The sequence below is a fragment of the Lycorma delicatula genome, chromosome 11 (assembly GCF_047948215.1).
Source record: "Lycorma delicatula isolate Av1 chromosome 11, ASM4794821v1, whole genome shotgun sequence".
NCBI lineage: Eukaryota > Metazoa > Arthropoda > Insecta > Hemiptera > Fulgoridae > Lycorma > Lycorma delicatula.
The window spans coordinates 78,970,906-78,987,585 of NC_134465.1; the positions used below are offsets into that span (position 1 = coordinate 78,970,906).

The window sequence follows — 16,680 nt, forward strand, 5'->3', positions numbered from 1 at the left end:
ATTTAGGGTAGGTCACAAAAAAGTAGTCTTGCTAACATCTACAGTTACGTTTGTAAGATTAATTTTCCTGTACTAATCTTGAGAGTAAATGTTGAAAATGGTTTCCACCAATAGCTAAACACTTGGGTGCATGGTTTAACAAATGGAGGTATACCTATGTCAGCCCACCGGGTTGGTCTAGTGGTCAGCTCGTAGGACTAGATAATAAATCAGCTGATTTCAAAGTCAAGCGTTCTTAGTTCAAATTTTAGTAAAGGAAGTTACTTTTATACAGATTTGAATACTAGGTAGTGGATACTGGTGTTCTTTGGCGGTTGGGTTTCAATTAACCACACATATCAGGCCCGGTCGACCTGAGACTGTACAAGACTATTCTTCATTTACATTCATACATATCATCCTCTGAAGTAATACCTTACAGCAGTTCCAGAGGCTAAAGAGAAAAAGAGAGAGACGTATACCTGTGTCAATTCTGCTGGGATAATTCCGCAGTTCATCGATTGTGTATGAATTGTTTTGATACACTCATCTTTTCAACATCCCCGTAAATAAAAGTTGCATATTGACAAGTCTGGTGACTGTGGCACCCAAAAGTCTCTACCCTCTGTTTGCTGAGGAGTGAACAGTTCATGAACATGTGTGAATGACTTCTCAGATGTGTGACAGGTCACCCCTTTCTACTGAAAAAAAAAAAAAACTATTAACATTTTTCTTCTGTCAGCTGTTAAGCGTAGTCTTTTAAAATATTCAGGAATACATCTGTGTTGATTTTGGTGTCAAACAATTGGACCAGTAACATACGTGGTAAGCACAGCATATCACTCACCTGATGTGATGATGTTGGTCTGATTGACCATCTGCAGTCATATTCAACCACCAGCAACAAAATGTCAGACGATCTCCCTTGTCCAGTTCCTTCAATTATTGCACAACTATGACGCAGTGCAGTTTCAACTTCAAACTTTTCTTGACATATCTGCAGGATGTTGAACTCACCCTGACTTCTCATGATAGTTTTCTAGTAGGCAAGGACTATGAAGCATCACTTGAGAAATGCATGCATAAAGTTCAGGAGTATAGCCAGATGATGCTCTGTTTTTTGGTCATTTACAATAGATCCTGTTTGACATCATTTCTTTACCGATTTTTGAATGCTGCATTTAGCTGGTACAGTACAATTAGAAAATGTTTTATGGGATAATAACTCTTGTGTTTCCCCCAGAGAACCGGTTCTTATGTATGACTGCAATTTTCACTTGTCCTGCTGTCAAATACATTACTAACTCATGCACAACACAACTCATCCTACCTTTTTGATCTCAGAACACAACTGATGGTCATGTGCGTTGGGTCTTCAACTGAGCATCAAAGGGAGAAGAAGGAGGGACAATCATGTAACTCGCAGAATGAGAGTTCTTATATAGGAAGGTATATCTTATTTCTTTGTTCCATTTTCAGTATCAATGTCCTGTGCGCACACTTATGACGTTAATGTTCTTTTCAATATTACAAATTCTGGCTACTTTTTCGTGGGCCGCTTGTATTAATACATACATACATATTGCAATTTCTCAGCAAAAACTTCAGTATCAGCATGATCAAAATCAATATTATTTAGAATTGAACTCTCATTTAGTAGAAATTAAATCATTCAAAATTTGTTTTTTTGTAATCTAATATGTATTTATCAGATACAAGATTAGAATTCAAAATCTTAGGTAATGTTATCTCTAAAGGTAAATGATATTTGTCACTATCAAAAATTTCATCATAAGCAATATACTAATAACAATAAGATTAGAAAAACTAACCAAGAATATTCCCTAAAAGTTAAACAAATTATTTGATTGTAAAAAATTACGATTTGCACAAAAGTATGTAAAGTGAGTAGCATTTCAAACATTTAAATTTGGATGATAAACTTTAGTGTAAGAAACATTTTCTATGTTTTCCCATACAAAACCTGGCACATTAAAGTCGCCTAATAACAATAATTTAACTGTGGCTGCAATGTTAATGTATTTGGTAAGCACATAAGAGATATAATCTATGAACTCATTGTAATAGTCAGAAGAAGACCAGGTGAAATGTATGCGAACTCCTACAATAATATTACTCTTATCATTAAATGTAATTTTGACTAAAACACACTTAAATTGCCAACTATTACAACATTACTGTATTTAAGATTTTTTCAAAGCTAGCAACACACCTTCCCCACTCTTCTTCTGACTTGTAAAAAATGAACGGTCACAGTTAATAATATTGTAAGAATCAAAATACAATTCATAACTTTTAATGCCTTCAGATAATGAAATTTGAGTTAATGCTATTTTATTATAATCTAAAATTGTCTTCAATTTCAGCTTCAGTTTAAGTAACTGACCTCTCACACTTCTAATATTTTGATGAATCTTAATGGAATGGACACTGCCATACAGTTACTTTGTATTCTTCTAATTGTAGGCAGTGTATGAAACTCAATTATTACAAGCGATGAAAAGATCCTCTTTACTGTTATCAGTCCTTGTTTTAAGTTCGCAGTGCACCTCGTTAAAATAAGCTTGTTTTTTTTTTTGAGTTCTCCTTTTATAACATATGTCATTTACAATATTTTTTGATACTGAAATATTAAGTTAACATGATCTGATGATTTGAAAAGAATCTTCAAGGGTCAAGTCTTGCCTTGAGTAAAATTTTTACCTCTAGGTAGGCTAGAGGTAAGAATTAATTTTAATTCATCAAAATCAATAGGAAGTTCTAATGAGCAATTTTTAAGTACGTCTTTATCATGACCAAATCATAGTTTGGCTTTTACAGAATTGTCAACATTAAATATGATTACATTCTTTTCTCTTCTTCCTTTTTCCTGTTTAACCTCCAGGAATTACTGTTCAGGTATTATTCAGAGGATGATATACATAATTGTAAATGAAGTGTAGTCTCAGAAGTACAGTCTCAGTTCGACCAATCCTGAGATGTGTGGTTAATTGAAATCCAACCACCATAGAACACCAGTATCCATGATCTAGTATTCAAATCCGTATAAAAGTAACTGCCTTTACTAGGACTTGAATGCTGGAACTCTCGACTTACAAATCAGCTGATTTGGGAAGATGCATTCACCACTAGACCAACCTGGTGGGTACATTCTTTTCTCTATTATTTCTTAACTTCACTAAATATAGTATCGGTGCTGGATTTATAATTTTGTTTGACGCTCTATCTTGAACATTGCCCGATCTATGCAGAACATCATCTAAATTCATTGTCTTATTATCATGTTTTCACCTAAATGTTATATCTGTAATTAATTAAACCATTTACATATTCCCAAAGTGGATGAAGATTTGAATTGATTCTGGCTTCAGTTTCGTTTGCAGAAAATGAGCTAGATGTAGAGGTAGATTTCCTACTTTGTAATTAGTTTGACTTTTTCTTAACTGACTATTATTTACAGCTTTATTACAGCACAGTTTGAAACCACCGTCTGTAATTGAATTCTGTCAGCACACGATTTATGAAAGTAAACTTTGCACACAGAGAATTTAATTGCATTCTTAATAAGAAGAGCATTTAACTTATTTGGGCATATGAAGTATTTGTCTTGACATGATTGCCAATGCAACAAATAACAAATTTCAGTAAATAACCACTACACACTACACTACACAGTATAATAAACTGAGTGAGGTTAAGTACATATTAATGACCACTAAATACTGTATAATGATCAACTTTAGTTTTAGATTAATTTATAGGGTTGAAAAACTATCAGACATTGAATTTGCCTACAACACTAAATTTTACTAGTAAAAAAAACTATTAAATTTATAGAGCTATGAAAACACCAACTGATAACAATGAAACACCAACTCAATTGAATAATTAAATAAAAAATGTTGCTTGTAGATGTGTGCTACGAACAGTGGTAAACATTTTAAAAATTGGTGCCAAAACAAACATTATCTTTTATCTTTCATCAGCCAAGCATGTGGTGGCCACCATTACTAGTGGGGATTGTAAAATCATCAGAGGAACATATGTTTGTGAAGATTTATTCTGGGAATAGCATCATGGTTATTTCTGGCTTTATATCTTGTAATATTATATTATAATATTTAATTTATATATATATATATTTTTTTTTGTATGTATAATGCAAGTTGATCCACCTAGTACAGAAATTAAAAAGTAAATAAGATAACACTTACGTTATTTTTTCATAACTTTACAATAGTGCTTGTGTGGCAACCCACATCTTCAGTTGTAATTTTTGTTTTTGTAATTTTTATATAAAAAAAGTGTTAGAGGTAGGCAGCTGCCTACCGCACCACTTCTAGAGTTGTGGCTGAAGTTGCAGCTGGTGTCCTGCCTGTTAAACTTAGGGAAGAGATGCTAATCAGGGTATTCTGAAGGTGTTTGCAAGAAGGATTATGCTACTGGACTGGCAGGAAAAATGGGATTCTGCAACCAATGGCCGTTGGATCAGGAAGATACCACGACTGGATGTCTGGCCGAATCGGGGTTTTGGAGAGGTTGGATATCACCTTTCACAGCTACTGATAGGGCAAGGGTATTTTGAAGCATACTTGAACAGATTTAACAGAAGAGCCTTTCCCCGTTGCAGATATTGTGGATTAGTGGATACTGTAGAACACACAATATTTATGTGTACCTGGCGGCATGTAGAGAGATTCGGTCAGGGTCTTTTAACTGGTTAACCCCTGAAAATAGCACTGAATTCATGCTTAGAGGTAAAAAGGAACGGGAGCAGGTTTCCAAACTTTTATCTGGTATTTTAACAGCTAATGATCAAGAATCGAGTGAAATGGCAGCTGTCTAACATCAGTTCAGAACAGAAGAGGTCTTCCTCAGATCTGATGAGCATGTCCAAGTTCTGCGTTGCAGGTGAAGCAAAGGATCTGAGTGGGAAGGGGTGAAGGACAGCCCCCTGCTGAGCCATCATGCATTCCCCCTAACGGGGATGGGCGATGGTGATTGTGCACGGGTACTCTGGATCCCCCCGACTTCGAAGGCATTTCCCAGGGCTGCACAATGCTTAACTGTGGGATCAGCTGTAGAAGAGGGAGTTGGTGAGGTGGTTAGGTTAGTCAGTAGGGTGCAGGTAAACATACGTACTTTAATAACATCTTGCAGAACCTGTTGCGAGTCTGACACTGCCCCTTGTGGGGCATACATAAATGGTATTCCCCTACCTCATCATTAAAAAAAAAGTGTCATATTATTTACTTTTTAATTTCTGTACTTTGTAGATCAAGTTGGATTATATATACAGAAAAAAAAAGTTGGATTATATATTAGTACAGAGGGATGTGGGTCTTGAAAAGATTACTTTAGAAAAAAAAAATACACACACACCATTTGAATCCAAACATTTTAAAATAGCTCTATCAATGACTAACATGCATCATTAGAAGAGAGGAAAGCTTTCAAGATATGGGTGTTTTGTAATGCACCCGTGGAAATGTAAATACTGAACAGCCAAGACTTATAACGCACTTAAAATGTGTACTACATACACGTGCATAGAGTATTAAGGTTATCGTGCTGATTCAATTTTTACTAGTACCTGTGAGATGACTGGCAAATTTTTATTTTTATGTTTTTATAGAAGTGTTCATTATGTCTTTGTTGAAAATACAAAATAAAGAAAATCATAAATGCTAGCTAGACATTCTCATTCACATTAATTCAAATCATTGAAATTCACAAAAATATCTGCTTTGAGAAGTATAATTCACAGTTTATCAATACATGCATGTAATCCAAAGACCATATAAAAGAATTCAACTGTATAAAATGCCTAATATATAGAAATGTTTGTCCACATTTTGCAGTCAAAGCAGTTCAACTTTGTGTATTGTGTTAATTTGGTGATTACATTCTGTGTATAATGATTAATTTTATTTATTCTTTTGAACATTACATTTTGAATTTGTTAATTACTTTCTCTCAGTGTTTGTGTATGTAAGTGTGATGTTATAAAAGTTAATTGTATCTGTTAATATCTGATATAGTTAGTTATGCTAGTATATAGTTGGTTTTTTTTTAGTCTTTAATTCACACTTATAATTTTCTTTGTGATTATGAATAATTAAAAATCTATTACTTTAGATTATATAAATGTTTATCTTCTTAAATGAAAAAAAAAAAGTAATAATTATTTGATTTATAAAAGTTTAAAATTCATTTTATTCGAGGGTTCCTCTCCCTCCCCAAATTATAGATAATATTTATGATTTTGAAATAACTTTGACTTGACAAAAAAAATTCTCATTGTTGTAAACATGTAACAAACTGGCGGTTGGTTTTCTGTCTTTTAGTTGCTTAGTCATGTTTTCATGAATATTTTAATGATTGATTAAGCAGAAACAACCCGTTTTGAAATGAGAATTACTAATAATGTTTGTTTACCATGTATATTTCATTGCCTTTGTTCTTTATGTTTAGTTTTTAAGAGTGATGCTATATGAATGATTGTTCCTATTGTTGAGAATCTGGGGAAATTTTTAAATTAAGGAATTTCTAATTAGAAAAGTTTTATTGTTATGAAAAAAATTCAAATGTTATTAATATAAAGAAAATTAAAAAAAAAAAATAATAATAAATTTTGACTAAAATGAGCATGAGCTGTAATTTACCATGTACTTATAAGAAGTATATAAAAACTTAAAAAATTTGCAGAATTTTATTTTCAACACTTTGTTGAAATTATTTTTTTATTAAAGTCTTTGTTGGAAAAATGATTGGGTTGTAGCTCTTGTTAATGATTGCATTCTTTTATTATTACTCGTAATTTGTTACTGGATTGTTAAATATGTAAAATAAAAGATTTGTTAATGTTGAAGTTATATCGAATGAAAGAAGGCAATAACACCATTCTGACCCTATAGGGGAATTCACCCGCCTTGTGAAGATCCCGATTGTCACACCACACCCTCCGTTCCTAGCCCTGACAGAACGGCCTTTATTAGGATGGCACTGATGCAAATGCCTTAAAAGACATTTCTTTCGGTGTTGAAACCCGTTAAATAACAAAAGATATTTTTCAAACTCGCCTAAACCAAATCAAAAATAAACTGATAACCGATAAAAATTTACAAACTGAGCTATAACAAAATATTAATCTAATACCCTTGAAAATTTTTCACATCATCTTAAATCTGACCTACCAAAGCATCCAAAGTTATCTATAAATCAAACCATGAACATACCAAACAAAACCTAGGCACAGTTGCCAAATGACTTGTAAGTAGATGAATTTATATATAAATAATTATTTATAAATGTTATTCTGTAGATTATGATATATTTCTTTTTTATTAGGCACTTGAAAAAGTTCGTTCTGCTGGTTTTTCTGTGGGGCTATTTGCTCCTGCATGGACACATGAATGTTGCACAGCCGGTACAGATTATTTATGGAGAGAAGTATTTTTTTGGCATAGAGTCTGGAAGCATTTATATATACATGGTCCTTCTCAGTTACCTTTTTCTTCATCTTTCTGTATCGGAAAAGGATTCAAGAAATACCATAAAGGACGGGTAAATTCCATTAATGTTACTATAGTTCTTCAATTAAATTAGTTTTATTATATCACTGACCTTAGTAATATTAATATATATTTTTTTAATTTAAAACATTTTTTTAAATATCCTAGAGTGGTGACATGTTATGAATTTTTTTTTTTTAAATAAAAAAATTAAGTAAATATATTCAGGTTTTAGGGCTATGCATGATTTAATTAAAAGTAATAATCCTGAGGGCTTATAAATTAATCTTGTAAAGTTGTGTATCGTATAGTCATGAGAACCGTATTGATTTTAATTTCATATCTTTCACCTCATGTTCTGTTCTATAAATTATCTTAAATGTGTAATCCAGTTGCATAATATGTATCCAAATATATATAAAATAATAATATGCATCTTGATATATAATTTATTACTTTTCTTCATATCTGATGGATTTTTGTTATGTGTAAAAAAAGAATATTAATTTTGTTTGTTTTAGGCTGTTGAGAGTGCTTGGTTTAATCTGGCCGAGCAGGAAATTCAGTTATCTGTGCCATATTGTGTTAATTTTATAGAAAAATCAGAAAGTTATTCTACACGTTGTTTGCGACCTTTTATTAAAGATTCATATCGCGGTGGATCATGTCTTATAATTTCAAGGCCGAATGATATCATGGTTAATATTAATTATTACATAAGGTTAGTATGATCATTACTTAAGATTTATGTAAATATTTATTCTTTTTTTGATAAGTAATTGAAAAACTAATTGTTAAAAGGTGTTAGAAGAAAAAACTGCTTTGAGAAAATGGCCGATAAAGTTTTAATATTAGTATTTTCTATAACAGTCGCTGATTTTTATTTACCAAATCGTAATTTTTTTTTTATTAAACTAAAGAGATTTTACACAATTAGCTAGCTATATTTGCGAGCGGTAACCGATATCTATATAAAGTCAAGACACTCATATACATTATTGAGGTATTCATAGTTTCCTGGATCTCTGCCAGAAGCAAACATCAAGTTTCATTCAGATATACTCATAATTGTTGTAAAAATAGACAAAAGAAAATGTTATGTGGTGATCAGAATTACTTTTTAAAAGACAAAACAAAGAGCGAAACTAAAGCAGAGCCAGATAAATATTGCGGCAGGTCAGATCCATCAATTAGAACAATTTACAAGCGGTTTGATTACTTTCAAAGATATTTTATATCCACAAATGAAGTTGAATGTTCCACATTCTTGTAGAGGTAGCAAGAGATATTCTCTGCTGTTGCTACCTGCCTTGATTTTTATTGTAACTGATGTAAAGAAGTCAATTTTTAGAAAAACCTCAGTATGATTAATTCTAGAGAAGATGAATGCATGTAATCTTAAAGTTCTTGGAAAATTTTTATTGGCACCATTATTACATATTTAAAATAAATGTTTTTAACTAATAATTTATTGTTATGTTATTCTTATGTCATTATTTCATATCTTTTATCTATTATGAAAAGGTTTACTGTGTATCCATTCTAGAACTTGGCTACTGCATTGTTTATTATGATTTTTGTTATATTTTAATCATTTCAGGTTATTTTCATGTGAATTTAGAAGCGATTCAACTTTACTAGTATCAGTGTCTTCAAAAGGTCTTGATGATACATCATCATTATCTTTAGTATTATTATTAGAAACTGAGGATCAAATGTACAGGTAAGAATAAAAAATGCTAAGATTAAAATAAAGTAAGTGGTTTCTGTTATTTTGCGTTTGCTAGAAAATAAGTTTGAAGTTAACAGGTGTTGGGTAAGATGATTCATAATTTATACGATTTTTTTCCTTAGTTATTTGTATGAGTCTTTTTACTTAGTTGTGAGCCCAAAACAAACTTCCAATATTAAAAGTAAACTGATTCTCATGACAACATGATGCTTGTACAGTAGCAGTAGGTGATCTGTAATGTCATGTGCTCATCTGCTGCCCATTTTATTTAGTGCTGGTACGACAGCAGTTAATGAAACATGGAATCTTTCATTGTCATTGCCTGCCTACAAGGTACATGATACAATTAGTTTTTTGTGAACAGGCTTACATACTACCGTACATTGTATGTACATTTTTATTGTAATAAGTCAAAAGAACTAAAGCAGACTTTTTAAAACTGAAAAGTGATGGCCGCATTGTTTTGGATTTATAGGTAGGTGAATTTTGGTGATAGAATATTTATATATGGAATCTTGGACTTTGTTGTAAACCTTATGGAATCTTGGAATTTGTTGTAAAAACCTTAAAAGAAACAACACAGGATGCTCTACTGTGCATATCACTCTCTGCAAATTGTATTAAAGCTTTAATTTAGCAGTTCAACTGGAAAATTTTCAACTGTCTTCTTATAGCCTGGACTTGGTACGAAGTCGTTCACCTGGTGAACAGCATCTGATTTATCTCTGTTCAGAATAGTTTTGTTGTCTTACATAGGAGTGAAGTGTATAATCTCTATGATGTGAATTTAGAATACCCATCGATCTGACTTTTACATTTTTAGAAATTTGAATGTCAGATTGGATCCCCAATGCTTAAAACCAATTAGAACTCTGACTCACAGATGGCGTTCATAAATGGCTGGGCACCATGGAAGTAGAATTCTCCAATGAGGAGTTGGAAATAATGGTCTTACATTATATTAAGGCTCGAATGTCAGTGGCATTTTCACGGATAAGTAACATAGATATTTTGGTAACATTTATTATAACATATTGTTTAATATTTTTTTCTTTTAATCTGGTCATTTTGAAATATCTTTAAGAATAGTCCTTATGTTGGCTGTTCTGCTGATTTTAAAAACTTTCTTTTGTAACGTGTATTAAAGTAAGTTTTCAGTTAAATAAGAAGTATTTTAGTTTAATTTAATAAAAGGCTTTCAGTTTGGTAAGCACCAACAAGCGCTGAAGGATGCGGTTGGTTACACACAATCTTATGGTTGCACAGAGTCGATCACGCTAATCTATGTAAATCAGCATCATGGAATTGAAAATGCTTGATGATGACATTGCTGTTAAGGGATAAGTAAACGAAGAAATAGTTAAACGAGTTTGAAGTAATAAAAGGATCTGAAGAATAAAATGCCAGTAGCTCTTGCTCTTTTTAACACATTTAGTACAGTACTGTAAATCACATACAAACCACTGTGTTAAGAGTTCGATCTTTATGAATTAATAGCTAGCTGGCTTGTCATATTTTGCAATATACTGCTATGGTGAACTCGTGAATTCTGCATATGATGGAATTTACAATACAACCATTACCAGCAACTGCTCTTTTGTTTTTAACAAAATACAAAAATATAAAAATGGAACACTCTGTGTTCCATGTTTTTTACTACACTTAAAATTTCTATAAAAATATTAATTAGGTTTAATAAATGATGAATATTTTTTCATTCTCTCTTTCCAATCAAGTGTATAAATCAAATTTTTACATTAAATGAAATGAAGTTATTTGTAACCTTTTTTAAGTTTAAAAAACCTGTTCAGTATAATTGAACATTAAGTCAATGATCAAATAGCAGAATACAGTCATGTATATAATCTGTTTAAATTTTCTATTGTTAGTTTGTGAGCATCATTTTTCTTATTTAAAACTGTTTGTCATTTCTATCAGATCACAAACATAGTACGAGTTATCTGTTGTAAATTCATAATTTATCACCTGGTTATATATCACTTCCTCTGACATAAGTCTTCTGCATCTTTCTTTCAACTCATTGTCACCATCAACCTGATGATGAATTCTTTATATTCCTCAATTCAATAATTAATACGCAGCATCATTCCGTTCTTTTTTTTTAATGGTGCATCGTATAACATTTTCCTACTTCTTGGGTAAAATACACAGAAGTTAGTTGTCAATGTCATCCAGAATTTATCGATAAAGGATCAATATCTTTTTTTGGTCTTCTCATGTAAGTCTGTATTTGTTTGTTCAATATCTGGCTGTATTCTTGCTCCAAAATAAGTAAAATAAAAATTGTCTAAAGTTTTTCGAGTCACAAATTATTTTGTGAATATTGCAATGCCTGAACCAAGATAAAATACTTTTTATATATTTGCTAGCCAGTCAGGCTAGGACTTCTGCCTCTTGGACTCTCAATGTGTTTGTATCCTCATGTTTCTGAGAATATTAAGTAATTTACAGTAATATTTTAAGAAAAGAATATTTGTGTGTAGAGAATATTTTTCTGAACATTTTGGTGTTTTTATATTTTAAATAGGCTTAAGGAGTGAATAGATGTAGAATTTAATAGAAATATAATGTTTAACACTAGCTATATTGATAACGGGGAATTGGCTTGGGGATGTCATCTCCTTTGTTTAGTCTTGTGTTAGTTTGCAGTCCAGCTGCTGCTATTGGTGCAGAACGGACTACATGATATGCCGGCTGGATGCATGTCAGTGATTCTCTCTCACTAAATAAAGAATCCTTTTTTTACTGCTAAACATTAACTATTAATCGCTTTCTTTTGTTAATGAAATTAATAAATAATAAGTAAATAAAAATTAAAATAAAAAATAATCTACACTTAGAAATTAATTAAATAATCTGACAATGGACTGCTTCTAGCAGGAGAGAGTCACAGGGCTGCCCAGCACACCACCATAGGTTCACTCTGCACCAATAGCAGCTAAAATAAAAATGGGGTGCATACAACAAACAAACCCACGCACCATCCTTTTTTATAGAGAGAGATTAAAGTTAATTTTTTCTCTTTTGTTATTTTTGTTTTAATAAACCAGTTTTGATGAATTTTTTTAATCTAATATTTTTCTTATGGGAATAATGAATTTTTGTGACTAAAATGAGATCGAGGAAATTAACATTATTTTCACTTGCAAAAATTAAAGAAATAATTATATATTCCTATCAAAGACACAGGAAGGGAAGTAATTAAAAATAACCCAGTATTTACAATAAAAATTAAAAAAGTAACATAAATAATGCTAAAGAAACATGAATTTTAATTATTAAAATCTGTAAAAATGAGTGAAATCAAATAGGGGATATTATGAAAATTGCATTGTGGAAGAGCTCAGAAGTAATGCGACTCGATTGAATGTTCTGAAAGTATTAATAAATTGTTGTTTCCTGTTCTAAAGAGTTAAACCTTGTTTTATGCCGCCACTTTTTAATTAATAATGGTTTTGATTCTAGTAAATATAGTCAAATTTTTAGTTTTTAGGAGTAGAGGTTCAGCTGTTCATGTTAGCCACTAGTTTGACTTTTTGTATAATTCAGAATGGGAAACAGAATTTCAAGATGATTCCACTACACTGAGTCGCAATAAAGAAGTAGCTGGCTGATTAGGAGATTAGATGTTCAAATTAAATCAGGACAGCAGTGAAACAATTCGTATGGTATTTATCCTAGAAAAAGGAGATAAAGGATAAGAAGGAAAGACAAGGGTAGGGGAAGTGCCGATATGCACTAAAGGAGAATGGTAAAGGAGTTATCCCCGGGTTTGTTAGTCTTATCTGGGATCAAAAGATGTAATTTCTTTGAATTTAAATACTCGAGTAGAACTGTGTTAAGAATGTTTTTGTGTATGGCTGAAAAATATTATTTTTACTTTGGTTAATAACCTTAAAAATATAATTTTCAGATAAAATTCTACGCCAGTAGTCTGAATTGTTAGAAATAAATTTTGTCAATTCCCTTTTTTATTTTCAGGAGAAATATATTGATGACAGAAACTGCATTTAAAATTACATTTTCATATATTGATACACATTATAGCACAGAATGTTTATTTACAGACCCTAATGTTATTGTTTTACGACCTTCGGCACCAGTTTTTGCTAATGAAAATGGATGGTTTACTCAGTATGTATAATCACTTTATTATTTTTTAAATTTAAACTTGATTTCAGTTTGTATAACATTAAGGGGCTTTATATGATAAAATTCTTATTTCAGTATGACTTCATAGCTCAATTATTTGTCTGATGTTTATACTGTCTAAAAAAAAATGCTATAGTCGTTCATATATTGAAAATTTAAATGCGTGTAGTTTTTATTATTTATACAATTTTGTATTGTACTTATTTGGAAGTTATTTTGTGTGTTTTAATATCTTGGTATAATTTCTGGATAATATTATTTGTTAGAATACTCATTATGACTATTTATTGTACATCTTGTGGAGAAAAAACGGTTGATATATAAGAAACTACTCTCTTTATCGTATTATAAAAAATGTGTACGTTCATTTAGATTATAATATTAATAAGTATTAGAATATAAGCAGATAAAAAAAATAGTTAAAATAACATTTTGAAAAGACTTATCAAAATATTCTGGTCCTGAGTTCAAATTTCAGTCAGTCAGGCATGGCATTTTTTATATGCTACAAAATGTTTATTTCAATATTCCCGTGCACAAACTTCTAGTTTATGTGATAAATTAATCAGCAAAAAAAAATTGTTAGTATATTGCATTGGATAGTTCCTTTGTGTAAAAGTAATAATAATTTGACCACCGATTAAATTATTGTCAAGTAAATTCAATATTATCTTTGTCATAGTGTTGTTCTTGTATTCATTGTATAAAAGCATCCAGTCCTATATCTGGAATTTTATACTTTTTTCAATGGAAAAAAAAGCAGCACTCTTAATAGTACATAAAAATTACTAGAAGCTATTACCTTTCTTTCTCTTATCATTGGAAAAAAATTGTCATTTAAAAACTATAAAAGAGGTTTTAAGGGCTTTTTAAAACCTTACGGTACGGTAGGTTATGAAAATCTTATGTAGCATAAAAATCTGACTGTTTTCATTACCATACAGACAGTAAGCGGTGGGAGGATGGAACAGAGATGACTGGCATGGCATGGTGCTGTTTTTATACCAATGGAAATGTGCTCGAGTGAGAATTGCATGTTTGTCTTCATTTTTCAAAAATGATCAGTCTTGCATTATTACCTAACACTGGTTTTGCCAATATTTCAATGCAGGATGAAGAGGCCATGTTCCATCCCATAATACTATTATGTATTATGTCTTTAACCGTGTTACGAATGCAGAATTTCAGAGCTACAGGTTTAGCTTTACAAAATAAGCTAAAAAAAATTAATAAAATAGGTGAAATTTAATTATGAGTTTTGATAAAACATGTTAGATTAATAAAAGCACTGTCATTACTGTAAGTTACCACCTCGTTCATCTTTCTTAGTATTTGTAGTCATTTGATTCTTTTTGTAAGCGATTGAGAATTTTGTTTAACTGTTCTTGTAGATCTTCTTTTTCAATTAAAGTGCGAGTTTGTTGTCGACAGGATAAATTATTTGCTTCTATTTAAACTTCAGTTTCTTTATTAATCTTTTAGCTTGTGCCTTTCACCTCTATTTTTTCTGAATACAGTATAAAATTAAATAGTTCTGATGTAACTTTTCTTTATCATTTAAAAATTTTATGAAAGGGTGCCGCTTCAGTTTCCTAATTGTTTCATACAGTTGGAGTTTTTTCTTTAAGGTCTAGTTAATGGAATGATAGTATAGAAATCTTCTACATGAAGTTTATTCTTCAGTGAGGAGAAAAAACTGCATCATAATATCATACAAATGACTATTTGTGGTAGTTTGAGAATAAAAGTGAGTAAATGAAGCCAAAAAACTATGAGTCACTGGTGACGCTACAGCTTGTCACCTAGCGACTATCCAGTTGCTTCCAAAAAAATATGTATTATGTTGTGACATTGTAAATTTAGAAAAAATCTACACCGAAAGTATTGTATCACGGTTTCACATTTAGCAATTTCCTAATAAAGCTTTTCAAGGCCAAAAGTCACTGTCTTATGCTGATACTGAGAACTGTATGATCAGCCTTTTATCAGTTAATTCATAAATATTTTAATGTATCTGTCAGTACTCTTATAGTGATATTTTTTGTTCGTGTTAATAAGGGAATCTTTTGTAAATTATTGACAAACCTTTCTCTTTTACACCATTTAAAAATAATGAAGCTAATTTAATTATTATAATTTATTACATATATAATTTTTCTCTTCTTCTTTTTTTTGCAGTGATTTTGAAGTAATCTTAGGCAACAATAAGATTATAGAAATTGGAGTTTTACATGTGGGTACACGTGCTGCACTTTTAGGGCGAATTTCGCTTAAAAGAAAGGAGAAATTAAATTAGCTGCAATTTAAATACTGATTTAATACGTGTAATGTTAATCGGCAAAATGATTATTTTATAGTATACATTTTATAATCGTGTAGAAAATTTTAAACTGATGGTGTTTTCTGCTGGATGCAAACTGTATATTTTATTATACATTTTTTTAATATTATCATTAAACATTATTTTTTAAAATACTTAAAATGTTATTTTTTAATTATCTCTTTTTAAATAATTTATTTTGACTTTTGTAATATTAACATTTCTCTTTCCAGATTAATGTCATTTCAAACCAGTTAACCAATTATCGTACTGCTATGTTTTTGAGAAATAGTACTTATTAATTTTAATAATAAGCCATAATAGTACTAAATTACCATAAATATAAATTACCTCTGTTGTTACCTCTTGTTATCTTTGGCCGTTGGTACTGGGTAGTAGGTGGGTTACCAGTCCCATAACCTTGTCTGCTCTTTGACAGCTTCTGCAACATGTGCCCCAAAGCGCACCTGGGAATTTATCCGAATGCCCAGGTACTTCGCAGCTGGTCGTGACTCAATACGTTGACCTTCTATTGCGATGGACAGTCTAGGTCTCCGTCTTATCGTGGAGGGGGGGCATCTCCAGTTCAACTCCTCTCATCCAGTCTTTGATTATGCTGTAGGAATTGTTAATCTTTATAGCTGCCTCCCTCCAGCATTAACCTACTATCACTACATCATCTGCATACCCCATCAGAGTGACTCCAGTGGACAACGCAAGGTGAAATACATCATTATAAGCAAGATTCCATAAGGTCGGTCCGAGCTCATCATGGCCAGCAGCCTGTAGGATGTGGGGACAACCGGATCTTTACCTGGCTTTTGAATAAGGACAAGACTTTGCCACTTCCAGCTCTCTGGGAACATTCCTTCTTTGATGCATTTATTGAATACCTCAAGTAGGCGCCCCTGGGTTTGCCCGCGCTGTCACCTTTAACTGCC

The 16,680-nt window shown here is 31.4% G+C and overlaps 1 protein-coding gene across 1 annotated transcript in view; it reads left to right on the top strand.

Moving 5' to 3' along the window:
* Window positions 1-15,905, top strand: part of ENGase (cytosolic endo-beta-N-acetylglucosaminidase) — a 33,552-nt gene extending 17,647 nt beyond the window's left edge. Inside the window, exons 5-9 of the mRNA XM_075378560.1 lie at window positions 7,351-7,566; window positions 8,036-8,235; window positions 9,115-9,237; window positions 13,249-13,401; window positions 15,598-15,905. Of these exons, the coding sequence (XP_075234675.1) occupies window positions 7,351-7,566; window positions 8,036-8,235; window positions 9,115-9,237; window positions 13,249-13,401; window positions 15,598-15,715 (810 nt within the window). The 3' untranslated portion in view covers window positions 15,716-15,905. The remainder of the gene's footprint in view (window positions 1-7,350; window positions 7,567-8,035; window positions 8,236-9,114; window positions 9,238-13,248; window positions 13,402-15,597) is intronic.
* The last annotated feature ends 775 nt before the right edge of the window (window positions 15,906-16,680 follow it).